This window comes from Corapipo altera, unplaced genomic scaffold, assembly GCF_003945725.1.
Source record: "Corapipo altera isolate COAL_440 unplaced genomic scaffold, ASM394572v1 104, whole genome shotgun sequence".
In the NCBI taxonomy this organism is placed as follows: Eukaryota; Metazoa; Chordata; class Aves; order Passeriformes; family Pipridae; genus Corapipo; species Corapipo altera.
Genome location: NW_020884920.1, coordinates 1,819,051 through 1,843,982, shown reverse-complemented (window position 1 = coordinate 1,843,982; position 24,932 = coordinate 1,819,051). Strand labels below are relative to the sequence as shown.

General features: G+C 45.9%; 1 protein-coding gene across 1 annotated transcript in view; it reads left to right on the top strand.

The window, feature by feature from the left end:
• Positions 1-24,932, top strand: part of ADAP1 (ArfGAP with dual PH domains 1) — a 51,343-nt gene that overhangs the window by 8,371 nt on the left and 18,040 nt on the right. Inside the window, exons 2-4 of the mRNA XM_027656554.1 lie at positions 1,178-1,308; positions 2,739-2,830; positions 11,622-11,704. Of these exons, the coding sequence (XP_027512355.1) occupies positions 1,178-1,308; positions 2,739-2,830; positions 11,622-11,704 (306 nt within the window). The remainder of the gene's footprint in view (positions 1-1,177; positions 1,309-2,738; positions 2,831-11,621; positions 11,705-24,932) is intronic.

The following is a 24,932-nucleotide window of genomic DNA, read 5'->3' as shown; positions in this document are numbered from 1 at the left end:
TCGTCAGAGGAGCTGTGCTGCCCCATGCCAGCCTGCTCCCTGCACCGACACAGCCTGGGCATTAAATATGTATGGGGAGGAGAGAACGCATTCCCCTGCCTTTTATAAATAATTGCTGCTCTGTGAGGAGCGAGTGTTTAGTGTAATCACTGCGGGGAATAAACAGACGATGAGGATTTGTGAGAAGGGAAGACCTGCCCTTACCCCTCCTCAACTCGATGTGATGGGGCGGTCGAGGGACTCCCACCCCTGCAGGTTTGGGAAGGACGGCGCCAGGGGACGTCCGTCGGGAGGATTTAGTGGCTGACTCGGTGACTTGCAATGAAGCTCTTTCTGCTGGGGCGCAGCTGGACTCGCAGGCGCTGACATTTGCCAGTGGGAGTTCAAACAAAGATCCCTGTATTGGCTTTATTGGCGAGGCAGTGCCAGGGACACTGGTGGATGTGTCCTGCCCCTGGCCCCTGCCCTGCTCCGGTTCCTGTCTGTCTTCCCGCTTCAGGCGGTGCCTCTCCCAAGGAGGAATTTGGAGGGGACTCATGTTTAAAGTGCTTTGTGTGAGATGTCAGCTCGGGGCTGTAAACATCGTGTGGTTTTGCTCAGAGAAAGTACAGAGCTGCCACTGGCAGCATTTTTGCATTAAGGAAAAGGCTGGAAACCTCCTGGCTGATGGGCTGAGCTGCTGGGAGCTGCAGCTGTGGGAGGAAAGTCTCTCTGTGGAGCACATATAATAAATAAATGATAATAAATAAATAAAAATAAGGCAAGGGAGCAACATAGTGGTTTCCCTGAGCTGTTTGTTTTAATTTTCTGGGGTTTAAGTTTCTGTTCCATGCAGTTTTTGGGTGGGATTTGCTGATGAAAGATGGATATTCCCCTCTTCTCTTCGTGTGAGCATGGAGTGAGTTTGGGAGGTCTTGGGCACATGTAGTTGTCTGTATATTGGGGATTTGTGAATAACAGCTGCACTGGAGATTGCAAATCTGTTAGTTGTTAGTTTAGTTTGTATTACTATTCATATAAACAAGCACATATCCTATTTTGCTTGTGTATTTATTTGATGCCTTTAGAATCAGGGAACTTGGACCTGGTGACTCCTGAACTCCCCTGCCATGCCCTGTTCTGCCCTGAATCCAAAAGATCAGTCAAGTGCAATTCTCTCTTTCCTTCTTGCTTTCAGACCCAGACTGGGCATCCCACAGCCTAGGGATCTTCATCTGCCTGAATTGTTCAGGAATCCATCGCAATATTCCCCAGGTCAGCAAAGTGAAGTCAGTCCGCTTGGATGACTGGGATGATGCTCAAGTGGAGGTATGTGCACCCGAGGCTGGCAGTACCAGTGAGTTTGGGTTCTTCCCTTTAGAGTCCTTTCTGAAGATGCCACAGCAAATGTGATTTCAGAAAACACTTCTAGATAATTCCCGAATGTGGGAATGAGGTCCGTGATGCTGATTGAGATAGAATGGACATTTTGCAAAGAGTTTGTGAGGGTTTCCCCCACCCATATAAAAACATCAGTGAAACAGAGTATGTAGAGATTACTAGTTTTTAATTAATTGTCTTCTGTTTCTTACATTATCTCTAGCCTAGACTAGACCTCTAGTCTACCACCCCTGCCCAGCTCAGCTATTTCTGGCTTTGTTCCCCTTAGTATTGAAGACTCTTAAACTCACATCTGGAAAAACCAAACCCTCACAGCATAAATTCTCTCTATCTATGCCACACACCTGCCTAGGTTTGTGTGATGCTGTTAAGGGCAGGCCTACCCAGGAAACCTTTCTGCTTTGACTGTTGGTGTCTTTAAAAGCACGAAGAACACTACCAGTCAGTGATCTCTATCTTCTATGTGTAGAGTTGAGGTTTTTCTGAAAGCTGCAGCTCATGGAGTCATGTCTTTTCTGATAAAAGTAGGCCTTAATGTTGCAGGGGTTTTTAATTCCCTGATTTTTTGGGGGGAATAGATTGAATATGTAAATGTGAGAAACTCAAAACCACGACAATAATGAAAAAAAGCTTAGCTGCTTGTTATGTTTGTATGCTTGGCATTTGACACAAAACAAAATGTATTTAGCATGACTGCCTGGAAAAGAATGGGGTTTTTACACTTGTAAAGTGACTTTCATTAAACAAAATATATGAATAAGAAAATAAGAACTCTTTGCAGAGTTGTCAACTATCCATTTGTATACAGGATCAGAAGAAGAAGAGGGCTGTCAGGGCAGATAGAAATATATTTATTTATTCATTGGAAAGGAGGTCTGTCAATGCAGATAGAATATTTATTTATTTATTTATTTATCACTTTAAACTCCTTTCTGAGGTTGCTGACATGACTTTGCAAGAATAAAATTATCCTTTTGGCACAAGTGATGTGATCTCAAGCAAAGGATGTGTTGTCAGAGCCATCTCATTCCAATGCCAGTGAGGAAATGCCACTGCATGCTGCCTTCTGCTCCTGTGGGGACTGCTTGGGATCATGTAGGTGTGACTTTGACAAGGATCTGTCCTCAGCATCATATTAAACTGTAGGATCCCTGGCAATAATGGTCAATATTAACTTCTGAGCCCTGATTTGCAGGAACAGTCTTTACAGCATCCCTTCTGTGCACAGTCCTGGGGAACTCTCTCAAAGTGAACAGATGCCCCATCCCAATCATTTTATTACTCTGTAAAAGCAAAAGAGGATAAAGGAAAATGCTCTTAACATTTTATAATTATTGCTGTCTTTTCTCTTTTAACAGTTTATGGCCTCGAATGGAAACAATGTAGCAAAAGCAAAATATGAATCTAAAATGCCACCGTTTTATTATAAGCCAACGTTTCTTGACTGTCAGTAAGTAAATACCTCTGCTGGTAAACAGCATTTATTTGTTTGTGCAGCTGCGGCCTCTGTAATACTTTGGTTTTAGCATAATACCTTTTTCTTTTTTTTTAGCCACAAAGGAGTTTTCATTTATAAAAGGCCCTGAAAATGTTTTTTTCTTCTGCGCACATATGGTAGAGTTTATACTACGTGTGGGATCTTATTTAATAAGTACAGCTGAGATGATGCAGGGAAGTCAGTCGTTTGTCTGTTCCCCAGGCTCTTCCAAGTTTCTACAAAAATGCCAATTTCTACCCATTGATTTCCTCTGCTTTTTTCAAATCCCCCTCCTGAATCAAAACAGACCTTGCTGATCTGCTGTGTGAGATGCTGGGTTACCTGTAATGCAAAAATGCTGGGGTTTTATGCCAAGGGGGTGGATTTTCTTTTCTTTTTTTTTTTAACTAAATGACAAATAAACCCTGTGAAGGCAGGTAAAACTTATTGTCTCCCATTCAGTGTAGAGTAAACCTCCCTAGTCAGCTGGGGTGGACTTTGTAGACCAAGAAGCTGAGCAGCTAGAACATGCTGTACCACCCAGGGCACAAGAAGATGAACTAAAATTGGTTTTCAGGGTCCTGCCGAGTACCAAGGTGGTTTTGTATCTTTATGTGAGTGGTGCTGCCTGGCCTGGCAATAAAAAACTCATCCATTTCTGCAATGTTCTGAGCTCCAGAATCCCAGCAGTTGAGCTGTGCCATTTTGAGACTTGTATGTGCTTGTGATATTAGGGTTGGAGAAGCAAGATTTTTTCCCACCTCTTTGTCATTAGTAGGAGAACCACAATTCTAGGGGATTTTATTTGTTTACTCCTAAGTTTCAGTTAAGTTCAATTAGATGCTGTCTGTGTGATATTCAGGTTGTTCAGGAGCAGAGTCCTGGTTCTTTTCCGTGCCGCATCCCTGCCTGAGGGTTTGCAGAGCTTGTGCTGGAGGAGCCTGGCTGGAAGTGGGGCAGTTCCCTCTCCAGCTTGGGGCATCCTGAGATCTGGGTGCAAATCACACCCTGCTCTCCTCGCACAGGTCAGGCTGAGAGACAGAGAAAGCTGGTCCTGCACTCAGGCAGCTTGGAGACCATAAGCATTTTCATTCCTTGTGCTGTCGGGCTGGCAGCAGTGTCTGTGGCTGGTTCTGTGCTCAGTTGGTTTGGCTCCCTTGGATGATGCAGCTCAGCCTTTGCCGCTGTGATATTTTCCTCCCTCCATCCTGCGGTGCGGTTGCACTCTGGGGAGCTTTGCCAAGCAGTGGCTGAGCTCCAGCCACAGCCCTGCCAGAGCTGTCTGGGATCACACAGGGACCCTGCTGGGGTGGCTGATCCATGCACAGCCCTTCCTGATGCCCGATGGAGCGACACACTGCTGGGCTGGTAACCTGTGAGAAACAGGAGCAGGAGAATTAAAGGATTTTTGTTGTTGTTGTTTCTTGGGCAGGATGAGGAAAGGCCAGTCTTGCTGCAAGCAGCTGGAAGACTGATTTTTGGCCCTTTTCTGGTCTCAACTTATGCCTCTTCTGCACTGGGACAATTACCAGCCTTGCATAGCCTGATTTCTAAACTCAACCTGGAACTCTGCTCATGAAGGTGTTCTCCAGACCAGCACTGCTGGGTCTCTGCCATAGCAGCAGGGTGCACTGGGATGGATGTGATGTCTCCCAGTAGCAGATCTCCTGACACTGCTGCAGTATCAGCAGCTGTGGGCATGTTACACGTTGGGGGTGTCTCAAGGATGGTGTACCAGGCTGTATTTTTCTTTCCCTAGTTAGAGGCTCTCTGTGCCTTTGCACAGATGCATGCTAAACAAGTGCAGGGGAGTGCTGCTTTTTACAGGAATATATATTTAGCTGTTTCCCCGCCTCGCTGCAGTCCAGTCACTGCAATAGCATGAGCTGTTCCCAGCTCCCAGCCCGGGGTGGCATCGCCATGGATGACACCTCCATCCAGTGCTGGCACCGAGCCCTCGTGTCCCAACCCACGTTCTGCAGCATCAAGAGGTTTTGATGCTTCTAATTCCCACAACAGCATGTGCTGCTGGGCAGCTGCAGTGGCTGGGCAGGCTCTGGGAGCTGCCCTCAGCACAGCAGGATGCTGACGTACGAGCCATAACAAGGACAGGCTGTTGGTTCGTTGGAAGCTTCTTAATTTTATAATGTTCCTTCTGGAATTCCTCTGCTTTGGTCACATGAAGAATTGTGAAGTTCAGAGCAAGAGGGAAGAAGTGCTGCAGCACCAGCTTGTCCTTTTTTCTTCTACCCTACGATATTGTGTTTGACTCCTTGAGAAGTCCGTGGTGTTTGCCTGCTGCAATTGGCATCTGTATCCTTCAGAAACCCCATTGTGGCTTCCTGGTCCTGTATGACATGTGGCAAAGGTTAGAGAAATTGCAAGGTGCTCTGGAATTGCCCAGGGAAAATTTACCAGGCAAAAAAAAAAAAATCCCCTTCTGTCCTTTACTCTCACCTTCTGATTGCTAGCACCTCAACCTGTGCCTCAGGAGCAATGAACAGAGACAGCTTCTGTACCACTGGGGAGTTCCTGAGGGTGAAACGAGTCCCAAACTCTGGAGTGTTCCTACACCACAGAAGTGTTGGCCTCAAGAGCCTTGAGTGAGGAACTTAAACCACAAGAACCCTCTTTGGATGGTCATCAGTGGTCATGGCCCAGCTTTGTACACCGCAGCAGCAGACCAAGAGCTGTAAAACAGCCTTTCCTGGGGCAGACACATTGCAAACACATGGTCAAGTTTTGAGTCACCAGTGAGTAACAGCATCACTCTTGAGCAAAAGCAAAGGAAAAAAGCTTTGTTCAGTTTTTTGCTGGTTGAAAACTCATAGAAGGAAGTGGAGATGATCTCTTATTGGGCTTTTGCAGGACTGGAAGTACATCCATGTCCCTGCCTAATATTTACTGTTATTTTCTGTTGCCTTTTTGCTTGATTTGGGAATGCAGATCATCATCCTGCAGAACTGGGTATGAGCTGCAGTGCACTGTTCTGCTTTGCTCCTCTCTCTGTGCTTAGGTAAGTGGGAGCTACATCCGCTCCTCATGCAGAACACTTCAGTGTACTGACTGCCAGCACATTTGAGCACCTTGGTAGGAAAAATGGGGCAGACTGCAATGGCATGAGTTGTACTGAGTGGTGTCTTATCTGGAACGAGATGAGACATCGGTGAGAGGACACATCCTGGTGAGGATCACATCTTGAAGAGTCACCCGTGTAGTCATCTAACGAACAACAGTTATTAGCTGAAGTGCCTTATTGTATTGATTAAAGTGTGCAGGGAGAAAATTGCCTGGTAAATCTTTGGATTTTTTTTCTGTATCATTTGAAGTTTTGTTCATTTGGTAGAGGAGCAACCAAGCCCACCACCTCAGCCTGGTGTCTGAAGGTCAGTGTGGCTCCCTCCTCTCCCATGATTGGGGCATAAGGATAGTCAGGGATGCAAACCAGATTTCCTCTTCCTCTGTCACCTCCTTTTCTTAGTCCTTTATACATGATAAACCTCATTGCCTAATGTCCAGAGCGGTAAAATTGAGTTTTGCTCAGGCTCCTACTTATTAATGAGGGTCTTCAGATTTTACATCCACGGCTTTCAAAAGTACCTGATTTCTTGGGTGTAAAGTTAGAGGTGCTGCTGTGTGGCCTGTCCAAATGGCTGGTAATCAGTTCCAAAGTGGTAGAACTTCCTGTGGTGGCTCAAACTGGACACTCAGCCTCTAGAATTCTTTGTCTGAGCATTGCCCTGCAGTCAGCTGAGTGCTCAGAGCTGCCCACTCCTTCAGTCCTGACCAGCCACAGGGTTTTCTTTCCCTGTTGTTCATTTTCTCTTTGCTGTTAGCTCTTAAGCCTGTTAAATCATATAGATTCCTTTAATTTCCAGAGGAAATTGCTACAAGGTTAAGGTAGTACCGACACAGGCTGTTTCCTACATGTTTTTAATTGGTGTTTAACTGTTCTGAAAAGTAGCATTGGGGTGAACTGGACCGTGCATGTAAAACAACCAAACAGAAAAGGAACCAGTTAGCATTTTAATTGAGGATGTTGTGATTTTGCATACTCAAATTCAGCTTTAACTTCTCCAAATCCATCATGCAAGGGTTTTATACCTTGTTAGCCAAAACCCCTGTCTTTTCTGCTCTCCTCTGGAAGCTTGCTTTTGGTCTTGGTTGGGGGATGGCACATCACTCCCCGGGGCTCTGCCAGCTGAGGTGATGCACAGAGCACCTGGAAGAAGTGCCCCAGCTGCCTCATGCCTCACAAAGCCATTTAAAAGCAAGTTCTCACAACAAGGACTTACTAGATAGAAAAAGAGTGTGAAGCTAGACAGGCTTTTAGTCTGTGCTGCCGTGGCTTTCCTTGCAGTCTGAGCAAAAAATTTGGACTCGGGCTTAAAATTTCATTAAAGCAGTTGTTTGACAGAAAATTGGCATGGCTGCATCCACCAAGCTGCCTGTGAAAAACAGATTGTTTTTTGCTGGAGAAACCTCTGACAAATTCCAGAAGCTACAAATTTGGCTTTTGGAAATGGCGTTCCTGGATGACATTAATTTCTTTCGTCTTTCTTGGACTTGATGGTGCCTCACAAGGATGCAATTAGAAAGAGGTGGTGTATGGTGTTTGATGTCTTTTGGGTCACTTTCACCTCTGGCTGAGGTTTCTAGTCTGTCATAAGTCTCCAAAAAGCCACAGCAGCTATGCTGTCTGTGTGGTGTGTGTTCTGTACTGCATCAGCCAGGCCAGCTGAGAGTCTTGGGAAATAATAAATTGGAGACTCAGAATTTGGCTGCCCAGCGCTCCTCCACAGAGCACACTGAAGCCACGCAGCCACAGTGTGATAATTAACTGCCTGAGCAGCTTTTCCTGTGGTGCTTTTTGCTGTGAGTGAAAGGCTTTGAGTAGGTGGGAGCAAGATGAAGCTGCTCCAGTGGCTTCTTCTGGAACCTTCCTTGCTGGTCCCTGGGCAGAGAGCCCTTGTTTTCATGTGGGTGGTCAGGCAAGCAAACAAGTACCTACAGTGAGATTTGGAGCTCTTGGTGTTGGCAGTGCTTTGTTGGCCTCTGGACCTACTGCCTCCTCAGTAAAGCCCAATCCTATTCCACCTGGGGGAGCAAATTTTCCCTTATTCTGTTGGAAATGTGGATTTCCTTAGTGTTTTGTGTTGTTGTTGGGGGTTTGTTTTCTTTGCTCCCAGTTTTTTATCTTGATGATTAGCAGGACTTTTCTGTTCTAATTGCCAAAAAATGACATGTTCCCTGTAACCAGCAGCCTGACAGACTTTAGGTGGGCTGTTAAATCTTTTGGAGTCAATCCCAAGAGCTGCGCATCTCTGCAGTTTAGGAATGATGTGACAAACACAAATGGCATATTTGCTTATTTGCTACATTATCCCATCACCAGAAATGCAGTAAAATACTGGGAGGCTGTTACTACAGTCCTTTCAGTTCACAGAACTCCTTTTGGAATCAAAGGTGGATTTGGATGGAGGGTCCTGTGTTCAGCATGTGATGTCTGCCCTGGGTTATTTACACACATATTCACATCTGGAAAAGTGCATTTCAACTAAAACATAGCAACAGATATTTTAAAAAGCCCCCGAAGGCATACTTAAAATGAAATTAAGATCAGGTCTGCAGTCCTCTGAAACAGTGACTATTTTCATATAATCCTTGTATTGTTTGAGGGTCTTCTGGATGGTCCCTGCCTTCCAATTGCTCTCAAATCCTGTAGATACCAGGACAGATTCCTGCTTCTGTTTGGATTCATCAAAGCTCTGCTAGTGAAGCTGGGGTTTAACCCCAGGATCATAAGCAACTTTTTATGGCAGCATTGCATCTAGTCCATGAGAGTGAGCGTGGTCAAGGCCCTGCTCAGCTTCTCTGTTGCAGTGAAGGGAGCTGGTGGACTCCTCACTGTCCTAGTTGGGGTTTTGTTTTGGTTTCTTTTGCTGGAGTTGTTCTGCTTTCTATAAATAACCACTGGAGCAGAAGCTGCAGCTACTGGCCCTGCACTGAGTTGTCCTAACTGTGGGCTGCTCTTGGTGTTTCTTGGGTTTTGGGAAATTATTGCTAAAGAGCTTGGGTTTGTGCCGATAAGGAAAGGGGAAGGGTGTGTGAACTGTCAGAAAGCACTTTCTGCGCCCTGGGAAAGCGGCACGGCTGGAGCCCCGTGTGCTGGGGGGAGTTGCCATTGGGGCCACTTGTGTTCAGGGCCAGACGCTGGGAGAGGTTATCAAGAGCATTTCGCAGCTTCTCAGAACGCCCCGGAGGGCTGCCCAGTCTTGCACAAAAGCTCTGGAGATGTTGAACCACCGCTGTTGGCAGCGCGGTGGGAAGTCAGTCCCTGCAGAGCAGCGTTCCCCAGGGCGTGAGCCCAGCAGGGTGTGTCTGTTGTAGGATCTGCATCCTACAGCAGGAGTGTTTTCCCACTGCCGCAGATGAATCTTAATTTATACTGTATTTAAACATCCGTGCTGGAAGGCTGACTCTCAGAGACTCGGAGCAGCTGCAGCTCCTGCTGAATCCACTGACGTCAGCGGGAGCCGAGGGTGGTGTGAATTTTCATCCCCCTAGCTCAATCCCTAATCATCCTGTTGAAAAGGTCCAAGTTTGGATTCGGTGATAACAAGCTGTCCACAGCAGCTGGGCTGGAAAAATTGCAAGAAGAGTAGCAAATTTAAGTATTTGTGTTGATTTTATGATTAAATTTTGGTAGCTTTGCTGATGAGTTGCAATTGTATGGAAACAGGAATTTTGGTGCCAACTTTTGGGTCATCAGCCACCTATGATAGCAAGCTGCCATATTGTGGATATCAGATCCAGAAAGGGCATCCTGCTTGACCTAGAACAGCCCCTTTGGATGCTGGATGACGTTTGAGCAACCCCATGGCAGGGGGGTTGGAGGTAGACGACCTTTAAGGTCCCTCCCAAAACAAACCATTTTAGGATTCTACAAAGCTTACCTGCACCTCCTGAGATGAACTGAAAATGGCTTGTACTCAAACCAGAGCACAGCACAGGGTGGCAACAGAAAGGAGATGGGTGTTCATCTTCAGAGGTCACAGTCAAACTTGCAGATGTGTGTGTAACAACTAAAGAGCAGTAATGAAAACAGAAACAGAAAGGGGAAAGGCAGAGTTGGTGCATTATTTCTACTAGAGCAGAAGCTCACAGTTGGGGTTTGGGTGCAGGGAAGTGATGGTGCTCCTTGAGCCTTGGGGGAGACGGCTGGTACCCCAACCAAGGAGATGACACAGTGGGTGGAGCAAAGTCTATGTAATTATTTCCTCCTTTATTGCCAAGAAACCAATCACAGCCACAGTTCTCACTGGATAGTACCTTGAAGATTTGTTGAATGCAGTTGCTGTACCTGCAGGTGAATTTTCGTAAGCAGTGTTGGTATGTTTATCTTCTTTGAGCATTTCTGGGATGTGTCTGCTGAAAAGACACCACTGAGTTTGCATCAGCAAAAAAGAAAAGGTGATTAAACATATGAACAGTTTTTATTGGCAGAGAAGTTGATGTGTTGAAATGCAATGGTTTTATAGAACACACTCAATGATGGGGGGTCATTTACTGTCTTTGGTGTAGGCTGCTCTGAAATGTCTGCTGTGAAGCTGGGCTAACACATGCCTTTATTTCTGTGTGTGATTTCTGCCTGCTTGGGCTATTTAGGGTTCTAGGGCAATTAAACCATTTTTAACTGCACTTAGTTCTTGAAGGAGTTTCTAGCATATTCTAGATCAAAACTAATTAATTTGTTCCAGCACTCATACTAAAATAAAATAGCATAAAATGTATTTATAATCTTTGGAGTATTTTTAAGTTTTTGGAAGTTAAGGTCTTGGTGTATAATCATTGATATCATTTCAACATTAAAAATAAAGGACTTTTTAATCATCATGTCTCCTGCTATGGATTGCTTTCTTAAACTTATCAGTATAGGCTATGAGTTTGGAAGAGCTTGGCCAGGTGGGTTCTCACCAACTTCCAGTGTTTGGATCCTGTGTTTCAGCCTTTACATCTTTACCCATACAGTTTCTCCTGATCTTTTTGAGGCTTTTTCACTTTTCACACCCCCCAGTTCCTTCCAAGAGGTTGGCCAGGACCTGGGATATGACTGTTCTGTGTTGTTCCTGGTTTGGGAAGTGTGTGACACCCTGCAGCAAGCTCCATATTCACCAAGTCAATGGGTGTCACCCATCCCTGGGCTGGGCATCCCCTGGTCATTACAAGTGTGATTTTAACCTGACACATCACAATTTCTTGGAATAGCTGTCCATGCATGACAAGGAGATGTTCTCTCTGCATCTTTAACTGCCAAAAGGCCATCACATACATCCATCACACCAAGCATCCCCAATTTCTGCTTCTATATTGATGGTTTCAGGGCAATAATCCCTCTTTTGTCTGTAGTTTTTTGGGTTTTTTCGTTTACTGATCCTGTTGTGGTCTGAGGAAATTAGGTTTAAAATAGTTCATATGCTGAGGGAGTTTTTTTTACAGTATGATTGGGTGGATGGGAGTGGGCTATTCTGCTACATCTGTACATTTTATTAAATAAGTTTCCAATAAAATTGGATATACAATTACATGAATAGTTATTGTCCAACTGTAAGCAGAAGAAACCCTTGACTCCAGGCTGCACAATGCAATTTTTAGAATTGCTTCTAAATCGCAGTTGTATTTTGACTGAAGAATTAATGGTTCTGGATTCTTCCTTAGTGTATCTTGGACCATGTTTCTTTTTCTCTGTATTTCTTTTTTCCAGACTGCTGCGGGAACAGTGGATCAGAGCCAAATATGAACGAAAAGAATTCATTCACAGTGAGAAGCAGGAGCCTTACTCTGCAGGTAGTGAAAGACACTTTTGACAGATAAGATTTTTGATGTCCAGCACCTTCCATTTTCTTTGTCTCTGTTTATATGTTCTTTATATTGATTATTGCTCGTATGCCATTAAGTAGGAGGACCAAGTGTGGGTTTTTTGCAAAAGATCCCTCCTGGTATTCCCTGTATTCGATTTGGAATGTTGGGAATTTCAATACCTGATGGAAATGAATCAGGGTCTTTCTGTTGACTTCCAAGGGCTGTTCACCAACAGCAGGTCAGACAAAGTGCCAGTGGGTTCCTTGCTGGTGGGTTGGTGGAGCAGTGGGTTGGATGATTTCCTTGCAGAAGGGCAGGATTTGAAGAGGAGACCCAGGGCTCTACTGTGTTTGTTGTGTGGCTGCACCAGCATCAGGACCACATGAAAGTGCTTGAAACTAGCTGGGTATTTCTGTGCTATATGTAAGTGGCATTTAATTTACTCTGCATAATAAGTAGTTGACACCAGCTATGTGCTTGGATGACTCTGGGATAATTTTATTAGCAAAGACCGTGCTACAGATTAAAGGTTAAAATATTATTGTCATGATGCTTTTCAAGACTAATAATATGCAGGTAGCTCCAGCATTTTGCTGATATGAAAACCACAATTAAAGTCTTATCTCATATATTCTCAATTTATGTTTAGAGCATTTCTGCTCTGCTATTTTGTATACATGAGGCACACACACAGTGTGTGGGGAGTATCCATATTCATATAGAGAATGTTATGCAGATTTTTATTTTACATTTCTCAAAGCAGTTTCCTGGAGTTGGACACGTTCTGTTAACAATAAAAATAAACTGTTTGATTTCTTAGATAATTTTGGAATGTATCTGCCCATGTGTGTGTAATGTTCACCCAGGAATAATGTTTCTAATTTCTACCTTGCAACTTCTACATAGAAAAGCTCAGATTCAACCAAGTACTTGAGGCAAATGCATAATTTTAAGCACGTGATTAGTCCTTTCAACTCCAAGAAAAGCATGTACCTGGTTAAAGTGAAGTAGGTGCCTCAGTGCTGTATGGGAAGAAGGGCAGTGTGTTCTGAGCATTCTGAAAGATATTATAGGAAGAGTTCAAAGGGGAGTTTATTTTAGCAGCATATTTCTAGGTGTTCTTCAGTAATGTGGCTGCATAATATTTAACTGCATGGTGAAGCGACAGGGTTTTCTCCCCTCTCTTTGAAGTTCAAAAGCCATTAAATACAGCATAGAAGGGAAGGGGGTAAGCCATTTTCAGTGAACAGTGCTCTCATGAGGAGGAGGGGAAGGGAAACAGGCTCATGGGAATTTTGTAGGTTGTGTTTGAGGGCTTTTAGGTTGTATCTCGTCTTTGAGAATTGCACTGTTGCTAAAATCCAGCATAGGAGCTTCACAAATGACCTGTGCATCTGGGATGTCATTCATTGATTCTTCTGGACAGTAAACTCCAAGGGGGTCTTTGTCCATGTGGTTCCTCCTTAGGGAGACCAGGTTGGTGTTACAACAAAACAAAGTTGGGGAAATACATACCAAACTTCCAGTGCTAACTTTTCCCTTCTGCTGCTCCACAGCAGCCCCCAAGTGTAGCTGCCCACCCGTACTTCACCCTGTGCCAGACAGCGCTCCCTCTTCCACACTGTCATGCAACTCAGTTGATGATGCTGTTTTCAGCTCTTGGGCTGTTATGCTGGGAGTTGGTTGTTTTCCAGGGTTGTTCCTGAGAAGGGAGCTCAGGGAAAATCCTGTGTCCTGTAGGAGAGCAGCACAACGAACATCACAGGATCATTTATGTTGTAAAAGACCCTTAATATCATTGAGTCCAAATGTTAACCCAGCACTGCCAAGGACACCAGTACACCATGTCCCCTGTGTGTGGGGGCAGTTCTTGCATCATTTGGGTGAAATGGGGCTGTTTTGGCATTGTGTCCTTCACGGTGCTGGACCACCAGTTTGCCCAGCTGGTGCAAACCAGTGCCATCAAAGCCAGTCTGAATCACAGTGACACCCATGAGCCCTCCAAGACAGGCTGGAGCGTGGTGCTTACAGAAGCCACACCACACCACACGCCCTGGCTGTGCCCTCCTCGCTGCTTGCAGGGGTTGGTAGAGCTCAGTGGTCACACCAGCAGCTCAGAAGATGCCCCCTGCATGGGCTGGACCTCCTGGTTGTGCCGGGCTCAGCATGGCCAGGAACAGCAGAGGATCTGAGCTGTTGCTTTCTACTGTTGAGCTAAACTGTCTGTGAGCACAACGAGGTGGGACCAGCACCAGGGCACCCTCCTGCCCACCCCACACCCAGCAGTGTCTCACTGGAGTGTATGTATATCTCTGTTTCTTCCTAATGCTGTCTCAGACCATTTTTTCTCACCGTTCTGAATTCCCTGGAGCAGTATTAGATTACCGGTTTCAGAGCATGAAACATTTTGTTGCTAATAGAGATGTCAGTATCCATTTTCTCATGTTTGTTGGAAGATTTAATTCCATTTTCCAATCCCGGGGGCTATTTTGCATTCTGATATTTGTTCAATAATTGCATAAAAAATAAGAAAATGCTATATTTGAGTAGTTTTGAGAAACATCCTTTTCCAGGCAGCCGGATGAAACCCCAGTCAGAAATTCAGTGTCTTTCAGAATATCCTTTGGGGAGAGACTGTCTGGAGCCTGTAGATGCCAAGCAGAAGCTATCACAGCCAAACTGACAGACTTAGGAGAAATGAGTCTCGGGACGGGAGTGTCAGATGTGCAGGTCAGAGCTGAGATAGTTGTTCAGGGAAGCCTGGCAGGAGGATGCAGCAAACTTCAGCTGCTGGGGAAGGGTATAAATAAGAGGCAGTGTGGGATGCCCCAAAAGGCACCTTGTATAGCCCCCAAAGCATTGGGAAACATCTGCCTCATGGGATACAGAGTGATGCAAGGTAGCAGAATCAGAACTGGGAAACAAAATTGGGAAAGCAAGACACTTCCCACGTGCAGAAATCCCCAGTGTGGGCTGTGTTGAGCATTGGAACCAGCTCTTGAGCTGAGTCTTGGGAAGAGGATCCATGGCTCTGGGTTCAGTCCCTAAATCAGATGCCCTGTCCTGGGGATGGCTGTTGTACGTGTAGTCACAGCCGCTTACCCTTGGCAGGACATTGCAGTGAAAATTCCTGTAAGGGAGTTTTTAGGGAGTTTCTTGCTCCCCCAGGAAGCCTTGGAGCACGAGCCCATGTTGCTATTCGTGGCTTTCAGCTCCTCTGCCTCCAGTTAGTGTTTCAAAACTCCGATGGTTTCATTGTTAATGAGTATATCAGCACCATTGATTTTAGTGTGAGGAGTCAGTTTGAGTTCAGATAGTGCAGAGAGATTAGTAAAACAGTGATTAAATGTTTCGGTGATCCACTATTGATTCTTAGATACACCCATTTATACATTTGAGCTCTTCATTCAGCTGTACTGTGAGCTAAATAATTTGTTTGCCCTAGCCAGACTTTATGAAACAAAACATTATTTACACCCCAGCAATCCCAATTAACACCGTGGCCACATCCTTTCCAATAGCAGTACGTTTGTTGCACAACAGCACAGAATCATAACAGTTTTGAGACTTCCACATAAATTTGTTTCAGGATGGCTTTATCTCTTCTGGTAAATGAACTGGTGAAATTACTGTCAGTCTCCAGCTAATTGTCCCTTTTAACAGAGTTTAATGGGGCACAGGTGCTGAATTCTCCTAGAAACGGGATGACTGTAATTGCCATCAAAGTCTGGATCTGTATCTCAAGGCAACTGCAAGGTTTGCTAAATTTTAAAAATATTTTGATCAGCTTTAAAAAGTTTGAATGTTTTCCCCTGCTGTTGACAGACAGCAGTTATGGCAATGCTTTCCAAAAGTCCTGCTGAAAGTTAGTTCATTTGGGTATATTTGATTTCTCTTAATCAGCGGGATTTATTTTAACCAGGAAGACATGGAGGAAGAAAAAGGCAACAGTATTTGCAGGGCTGGAGCACTATGATATTATAAACTGGTCAAGGTGTAGCTGCTCTGACACATCCCAGACCATGAACGAGAGAATGGGAATGTGGATGTGGCCAAGAAAGAGCAAAAGGGAATTGTTTTCTCCTTGAACTTTGGCTCCACTGCTTTCATTCTTTAGTAATGGGAGATTGGAGCTCCTCAGCTGATATAAATTGTTGTAGATCCCATGAAAACAGTGGAGGAATCCAAATTTACACCAGCTAAAGATTTAAACCGTATCCTTTGGTGTGGAAGTTGAAGGACTCTGATTATTTGACTGGTAGTTCCATAGTTGGGTGGGATGACCTGTTGGGCTGCACAGTAAGATAATATGGTGTTACTGCATACACTGTTATTGTCACTATTCAGATGAGCTCTGGTTTATTCAGGTAGTTACTAGGGGTAGTATTTCTCTGAAGGTACATATTTGCTTGTACTATCTTTTGTCAGCACCCTAAGGATTTCTTGGCTTATATGTTATTTTGTATTTGTCTGTAAATATGGTGGTAAAATAAATTACAAGACATAAAAGAACACCCCAAAATAGTAAAATCTGTTAATATGCACTTTCCATTCCATGAGGCTCTTGCATAATTTGAGCAGCAGTCTGAATTAATTTTTCCCTGCACTCACACAGTTGGAAGGAGCTCTGACTGCAAAGCACTAGGGAAAATGCACGGGACACAAAAATGTCCTTTCTCAGTGTGAGGAAGAGACCCTTATTAGCTCAGTCTGACCTGCAGTGATGTAATGCAGTTTATTTTGAGCCTGATCAGACAAAACAGTGAGCAGTGTTGCAGCTAAAACCCAATTATTTTAACTGACAGACCTCATCCTCTGCTGTCTCTTACCCCATTTCACCTGGCTAGTGGGGAGCTGAGTGTGTCAGAGCAACACCATCTCTGCAGTGCGTTTTTTCACAACCTCAGGAGCAAATTACAGGGCTGAGCACACCCAGAGAGCAAACCACTGCTAATGGCAGCCTGAAAGGGCACAGGTTTTACTGCACTTCAGAGAGCCTGAAGCACTGAGCAGGGAAATAAGGCATCAGCTTGAGGGGTCCTGGTGCCCTTTGCTAAGCCCCTAACACACGTGGTCTTTAAGGAGATGCTCATGCAGAAGGGAGTGTGAAGCCACATGAGAACCATCCCCTCGCTTCGCTTTGCAAGCACATGCTGTAAAACCTGGTGGTGGAGGTGGCACAGGGAGAGGAGGTGAGGTGACACTGTGTGGGTGGGATGGTGGGTGGCTGGGGACAGGCGGGGTCTTCTGATCTGTGGGTGTTTGCGAGAAGAGAGGGTGAGAGCAGAGAGGGCCCACAGGCTCAGGGAACAGGGCATCTTGCAGTCAGTAAGATTTTTATGCTGCAGACTGGTGGGGATAAAGTAGTGGTAGAGAGTGTGCTGGCTCCAAGGAGAGGCTGTTTTCTCCAGGAGGCTTTCACATACACAGGCTTACCTGTGCCCATAAATCACTGCCTGGCAATACAGCCTGCTTGGGCTCGGCTGCAGCTCCCTTGCAGGGAAGGAAAGTTGAATCAAAAGGGCCAAGGATGCTGGTGAGAAGGTTTAAAGAAAGAGCACAGTCTCAGCTCAGGGCACTGCAGCTGTATCAGGGTCGGGGCAGCAGGTTGTTCCTGAATGGGAACCTGAGTGGGTTGTTGCTTTTTTTTCCCCCTACCCTATTCCTGCCTTGGCTGGGGTGAATCTTCATTGCTCCATCAATGCTTGTGCTGGTTTATGCTGTCTGCAAGTCTTAATGTGGGACACCTCTCCCTCCCACTGGAGCTGCTCCATGGTCAGAGCGTTGTGCTGTGGGTAGGGAGATGCCCTGTGGGAGTGACTTGGTAAAGGTGATACTACACAGCTGTTGTGTGACACCAGCTCCTTGTGAGTGGGGAGAAATGCCATAGGTGCTTCCTGTGGCATCTTGGCTGACAAGACACAAGACACCCATGCTGAGTAAAACAGTTGAATCGAAACTCTATTCTTGCTAAGGTGTTATCAGCTAAATCAAAAGCTGCTTTTAGCACTGGGGAGGATTTGAGCCAGCTCATGTGTGTGGTCGGGATGGTAGCCAGCTGCCATCTCAGCTTCTCTCATGCAGACCAGCATGAAGATTATTTCATTGTTCTTTTTTCCCCCAAGTGCAGCCCACATCCTTGTCCGATGTTCCTCTTTGTATTTCCACCAACTCCAGGGCAGCTCTCCTGGCTGTTCCCAGGTGAAAGTCTGAGGGTGTCAAGGTGATGCTGTGCTAAGCACTGTACAAACACAGAGAAGGATGGTGATATGGTTGAGTGTAAGGTGAGTGTAAGGCAGGTGCCAGCTCCTCAAAGAAGAAGAGGCAGTGTCCCACTACAAGGATGGTTCTGCAAAACACAGAGATGAGGATGATTTTTAAAGTGTGTAAATCATCCCATTGCTTTATAAGCAAGAGAGAGTGGTGTGTTTAGCAACACAGCAAGCCACATCTGGCTGAAATTATCCAAGATGCTGAGAAGCCAGAGGGAGAGACAGACGAATAAGCTTTGGTTCCTTAGGAAACCGAGTTCACAGGAGCACTAGGAGAAACTGTGAGATAAAAGCAACCATTTTGAGGGTTACCAGCAGCAGGTCAATGGGCTTTGTCCAGGCACCATATGTGCCATAGGGGAGCGTGGTGGTGCAGAGCAAGGTCACCTGCAGTGCCTTGTGTGGCACGGGGTGCACCAGGGTGTGCATCCCACTGCCTTTCAGGAGGTGTGTGGTGTTTGGCTGATTTGGGTTTGGTGTGTCTGAAGTAACACACCACCATTTCCATGCTGTGCCTGGACGCCAGCGTGGCTGCCGGCGCTGGGGCATCTGTGCCTGGCCACGGCGCGGGGCACTGCGCTGCCTCCCTCCTCTGACCTGACAAGGTAGAGAAACACTTCAGCATTACTTTTTTTTTTCTCCCTTAAACCTTTCCTCCCTTCCCCCAGTCCCCTGTGAGCTTACAACATCTCCTTGTGCTAAAAATAGCCCTCGGTGTCAGCGCGGGCTGAGCGGAGCCGCTGTTGCTCCGCCTGCCCTTTGTTCGAGGGGCTGCGGCACAAACCCGGGGCAGCCCCCGGGAATGTTCGATGCCGGAGCTGCTCCTCCAGTTGATGTCACTGGCTTTGCAATGGCAGCTCGGAGTGGTTTGTAATTGGGCCGTGAGCACTTCGTTAGGAAAAATCACTTTATAATCTCAGCTACCTATTCGGTGTCTGAAGCAGTGGAGGAATCTCTGCAGAGCAGTTGCCATGGTTTGTATTAACTCACCCAAAAGCGAGTGACGGCCATGGAGGTGTTTCTGGTGAGAGCAGTGGGGTTTGAAATGTTGCTTTATGAACACTAAGTCACTTTAGGCTCTGAATACCAGAATAAAAGCTTTAGTGCCACATAATGCTGCGAAATTATAAATGGCCTTTAAAGCCCTGGCTGCGTTGTGCGCCTGTAAAGTGAATTGTGCCATGCAAATAAAGAGTTTTATTTCCCCCTCGTTCTGTTTTTTTGCTGGCACATTTCCCATAGTGCCAGTGGCTTGCCTCCTGATTTACACCATATATAGAAATGTAGAAAAAACCTAATTATAACTGGCTCTTCTAGCATTTTTTTGAGTTGAACTTCTGAAAATACTGACTACATCTGTAACCTCGATCCAAAGTCTGAGTTTTTCAAAAGTTTCTGTGAATCTAAGTCTCTATTTAACCTCAGTGCAGATGTGGCTGATGGGCAAACAGAGCTGTCAAAAACTTTAGCAGGCCTTGATCTTAGTCCTTAGAGAGGAGTTTTCAATATAAAGAAATAAGTTAATTTATTTCTACTTATTAGCCCCAAAGAGAAGTTGCTGCTTGGCTCCTATTGCTTTTTAATGTCACTGTTATCTGATGCTAGTTGTAAAATGGATTAAATTCTCTTCTGATGCTTGAAAGGTTCAAGTATTAGAGCTGAGCTTTGAGGGGAAACTCGGTAATTTTCTGCTCTGTCCCTCACTGATGGGAAGCATTAGTTTTCGTGATGCAGGGCAGCAGCATGCGTTGGGAAATGCAGCTGCCACGAGATCCCTCACTGAGGGATGCTTTCTGGTACTGCTGTCTTAGGCCCTCTTTCCCATCCCTGTAAAGCAGATCACTCATAGACCTAGAGATGGAAATAAAAAAATAATAGTAGCATGGTTAAAAAGCAACACAAACCAGGGTAACCTGGTATTTTGTTGAAAATTCGTGTTGACTTTTGCGAAGCAGAGATTTGGACATGAGAGGGGAGATGTTTTGTGGTAGGAAGTCAAGACACCAGTTCCCTACGGTGTGTGCTGGTGCTTGGTGTGCAGGCTAGGATTGCATCACTGGTGCCTCCTGTGTTAAATGACAGTTTCCAGTGAATTCCCATCAGCTGGTTCCAGTATTTGGCTGCACCAAAGCTCCCGGTTTGGCTCTTACTGGATTTCAGCAAAACTGTGTTACAAATCTCTGCACTCAGTCTTGCCTTTGTCCATAAGGTCTTGGCTGGTGGGTCCCAAAGTCTGGCTGCATTTTCACTCTTCTCAGCTGACACCAGGAGCAGTTCCTCTGCTTGGCACTGGCACACCTGGCAGTTTGTGTTTGTACCCTGGGGGAGCTGGAGATGGGACTGATCTCTGAACACGGCTGGATTTATGTCTGAATGAGGAGCCCAGGGCACAGGGATGCTGCACCTCTTTGGCAGGGACCTCTGCCCTGTCTCAGTGTCCCAGAGAGTAAAATGATTGGGCAAGGACCATACTGGAGAATTTGGCCTCTTGGCTGAGTTTTGCAGCCTGCTGTGAGCTTGATGCTGTGCAGGTTCTGCTGACACTTCTCTTCGTAGTAGTAGGAGCCTTGGGGGAGCAGGGCAGGGAGGGATGCAGGGAGGAATGTGGGAGGCCAGGCTAAGTGGCAGCAGGTTCTAGCCCTCTCCAAAAAGGATGCAACCTCATCACAGTTTGCTTTTCAAGGGAGCATAAGAATGTTTTAGCACTTCAAGGGTGCCCAAGAGCGTTATGTGCAGATTGCATCCAGTGCTCTGGGTGCTCCATTAGATGCCCTGAAAAAGCAGCCCCTGTCCAGAGGTTATCACAAGAGGGCTGGGGGCATGAGTGTCCAAGGGACAACTCCAAACCCTGCAGTTCTCCCAACCCAGCACCCAGGTCACTGGAGGCTGTTGTCAGGAGGGGGTTAAAGCACAAGCACCCTTCCAGTGAGCAACCTTGCCTGGCACGGAAACCTCCTTCTCATGCTGCCAGAGCCACAGAGAGGCTTCTGTTCTCTGGGCACTGACATCAGCTGGGACATGAGTCATGCTGGGAGCCAGGCTTGGTGGGCACTGGTCCTGCTGCCTCCTCACACCCTGGGACCAAGTCTGAGCTCCCACACTTGGTCCTCACCTGTGCAGCATCTGGCACGTGTCAGGTGCAATGTTTGCAGCCCCAGGAGCAGGGCATGATGCCCCAGTGGGTGGGTGTGAGGTCTGGTGTCTGCATCCATGCCCTGGCATTTGTGCTGAGGATTTTGGGTACAGAAAAGGGGGACTAAGGCCTGAGTTATTTTTTTTCCCCCAAAACTTTTGTCTAATAGGGAGGAACAGTTGAAGATGAAAGGCTCTGGAAAAAATTTAAATGGTTGAAATAGGAAAGTCAAAAATATGTTCAGCTGAAGCAGATGGGACACTTTTGCTGGTGCTAAGTCTCCTTTTTATGTCTTTCCAATATAATCCTTTATGTGTTTAACATTACACAACTCCCTGTCAGGACTTGCTCCAAAAAACCTTTCCCCATCCTCTCCTTGGAGGTTTGATGGAAATGCAGCCATTCCTTTAAAACAAATATCTACTTCTTCTTCCTCAGTGTGCCCTGGCACTGGTACCACAGGAAGGGGCTGGGTTGGGGGGGTGATGGTGTGCAGGTCAGTTTTGCTCTCTGCAGCCTCATCCAGAGCAGAGCAAAAACTGACACAACAGCCTATCTCCACGGTGAAAAAATTCTGAGCTAAATTGCCTTGAAAAGAAAGGGATCCACTTGAAAAAATCCACTCAAGAAACCAGCAGCAGATCTAATCCCCAGCCAGACTAGAGTGCAGCATCTGCAGTGGGTCTGGATGGGGCTGTGGAGGGAACAGGCCCTCCTGAGGAGCTGCCTGTGGTGGGTCCTGCTCAGCCTCACTCCCTGTTAGCAGCTCCACAATACAAATGATGTAAACATCAAACACAGTCTTCGCTGCACTAAAGACAAAGCACATCAAAGAGCTGTTTAACAAACTAAACTAGTGAGGAGAATGCAAGGGGAGATCACAGTGTGTTTGTCTTATTATTATTTTTTCTTGTGCAAGGGGAGCAGGCCCGTGGCAGGGACCCACACGTGGCATTGTTCCCGTGCCAGGATGCACTGACGTCTCCACAGAACTGTCATCATATGACCAGGAGCTGGAGCAGCCTTTCAGTGCCTTCCAGGAGCATTTGGAAGTGCTGATTCAGACACAGTCCAAGCCTTCTGAAAGAGCACGGCCGCCTCCTGAGGCTCTGTTAGAATCAAAGGAAGATACTGCACCATTTCCCAGACTTGCTAAGGAGACATTGCTCAAAGTCACCACCAGAAGGCAAAGGAAAGGGCTCCAAACTCAAAAGCCTTTCTTTTAGAGTTAACTTTGGAGCATTTTTATTTTTTCTACCTCTCTGGGCCATGGCAAGAGGCCAATGACTGCTGTTACACTTTCCAGGAAATCCATGAACATTGCAGTGACAAAGTGATGGGGCGGTGATGGATCTTACAGATAGCTGCTGTAGGAAGCAAAACATCTAGCAAAGAGAAATACTCTGATGTCTTCAGCTCCCCTAAAGCAGAAAAGCATTTAGGCAGCCAGAAATTGCAGGTGAGGACCTGTGGGTCTGAACTTGGAGGAGGAGGAGCAGTTGGCCAAGCAAGGCGTTGGCAGCCGGCTCTGGGAAGGGGGTAGCACCACTGTGAGCTAAAACTGGATGCTCACAGTTAGTTTAGGATCCAGCTATAATTTAAACAGCTGGTTCTGTCAAGCTGCCTTCAGCATAGCTCTGATCCAGCTTCTATAATTAGCCAGAGAGCAGCAGCTCTCGTGCAAAAAGTAAGGCAGCAGCAATGCTCGTTGCAGGGGAAGCAGAGCAACGAGGGAGTGAACCTTGCTGAAAGGGGTAAGGGCTGCCTCATGAAATTTTAAATAGTTGGAGGTTGGTCTTTTTTTTTCTCCATCTAAGCACTTTGTGCAAAATGTTTCATTAGGGGGTTTTTTTGGCCTCTCAAAAAAGCACACCTAAGAAATGTTGTTTCATTTTGCATCATCCTTAACAGAAATGTTTACATTTGTCAACTCAAACCAAAAGCATTTAATTTGTGGTCAGTTTGAGGTCAGTTGAATTTGCTGAACTAGTGCATTTTCTCATGGGTGAGATGGTCTGAACCCTTCCACCCCTTGGAGTCCCTTGGCAGCTGAATGTGCTGCCTGTGTCTTGGGGTGTGCTCTGGATGCTCCCTGGGGATGCTCTGAGCTGTAGGTGTTCCCTGGGAGAGTCAGGCCACCCGATGAGCATAGACTATAAGACCAATAAATATGTGAAACACCCCAACTATAATTATCATTACTCACTCCTGTCCTTGAGCTTTCCCTATTTGAGGTCAACCACCTTGAAATACTGTATTTTGATATTGCTAAGGCTGCCTGTTCTTGTAACCTTGGGTTTTTACAGGCAATAAATGGACCTATACCAACTGGAGAGAGGTGGTTCTCCCATGTTTTTGGTGATAAACATTTACTGAAAGAATAGAACCATCCCTTCCCAATTTCTGATGCTTTATGAAGGTAGTTATTGGGGGTCTCCTGGTGTTTCTCCATGGTTTTATACTGTGCACGTTCACATTCCCTGTGTAGTGACAGAGGACCAAAAGGCTGAGGCATCTTTTTTCTGCTAATGAGAAGGGAGTGACTGGGAAGCAATAGGATAACAAAGGACATGGAAAAGGCTGTTTTCATGGCAACTTGTCCTAGCTTAATTAAATTTCCACTAAAGAAAGATCCGTTTTGCGTTGAAGACCTGTGCAGGGTCGGGCAGTTACTGTCTCTCACCAGATAAAGAACATTTTCTGGGGTGAGGTCATGTCTTTTTCTGGAATTTGCCAGAGATGTAGCTGAGCTAGATCAGCCTCGACTCAAAAGTGGGAGCTGATGCTGATGCTTTTCTTCCCACCACCAGCCTGTTTCCACCTGCATTTTTCCCCTATGGGGAGATCACCCACCTTTTCACCTTGAAATCTCTGATGCAGCAGGGAAGCCTCGGCAGCAGAGGAGTTGTCCACACCTCACTTCTTGGATGCTTACAGTGAAACTGGACTAGGAGGTGGCTCCCCAGCTGACTAAATAGGACTGGTTTTATAAATCCTGCTGCAGTTGAGGTGCAGACAAAGCAACCACCTCCAGTTTCATAACCAGGGCAGCCCATGAGGGACATGGTTATGTGGCACAGCAGTAACAAACAGTATATCCCCAAAATACCTAAAAGACAAGGAGGCTGCTCCACAGGGAGTGAATTTCAAACTTTCACGCATTGCAGAGGCTGGAAGAAAAAAATTTAGCCCAGCAAAGTCAGTGAGAGTTTTGGTCAATGCATTACTGGGACAGAATTTATCCTTGATTTATATAATTCCAGGAGTTCATTAAGTGGGATTACACTGCTCCAGGGGATGGGGGGTGATAGTTTTAGAAAAATCAAGGTGTGCAAATGTCCTTGTGCAACCTGGAGGTTGCGGCTGCGCTGCCAAGTACTCCTCCCTTGACAGCACAGCTGCCAGATCATCCTGTACTGGCTGATTTCTGGGACAGCTGTAACACCAGCAGCCAAGAGAGGAACAAGTCCTAAATTTAAAAAAAACCCCTTCTTTCCTGCATGAAATTTTGACTGTAAATGTATTGAATGCTCAACAAAAGATATTCAGGAGCCATTAGCACTGCAGTAGATATGCTCAAAGCCTTTTGGATTTCTCTTCAAAGCAAAGAAGGAGGAATGTTATGTGCATGTGAGAATGGGTTTCCATGATCTATGTTTGTGTGGCAATGCTGCCTGTGTGGGGGAAATGCTTTGTTCTAGGATGCCCTGGACAGAGGGTCTTAAACCCGTCTGAAATCTGTGGTGAACTGCTCTGCTGACTTCTGTAAAGCTCTGTTGGGGGTTAAATTCATCTCATTCTTGTTTGG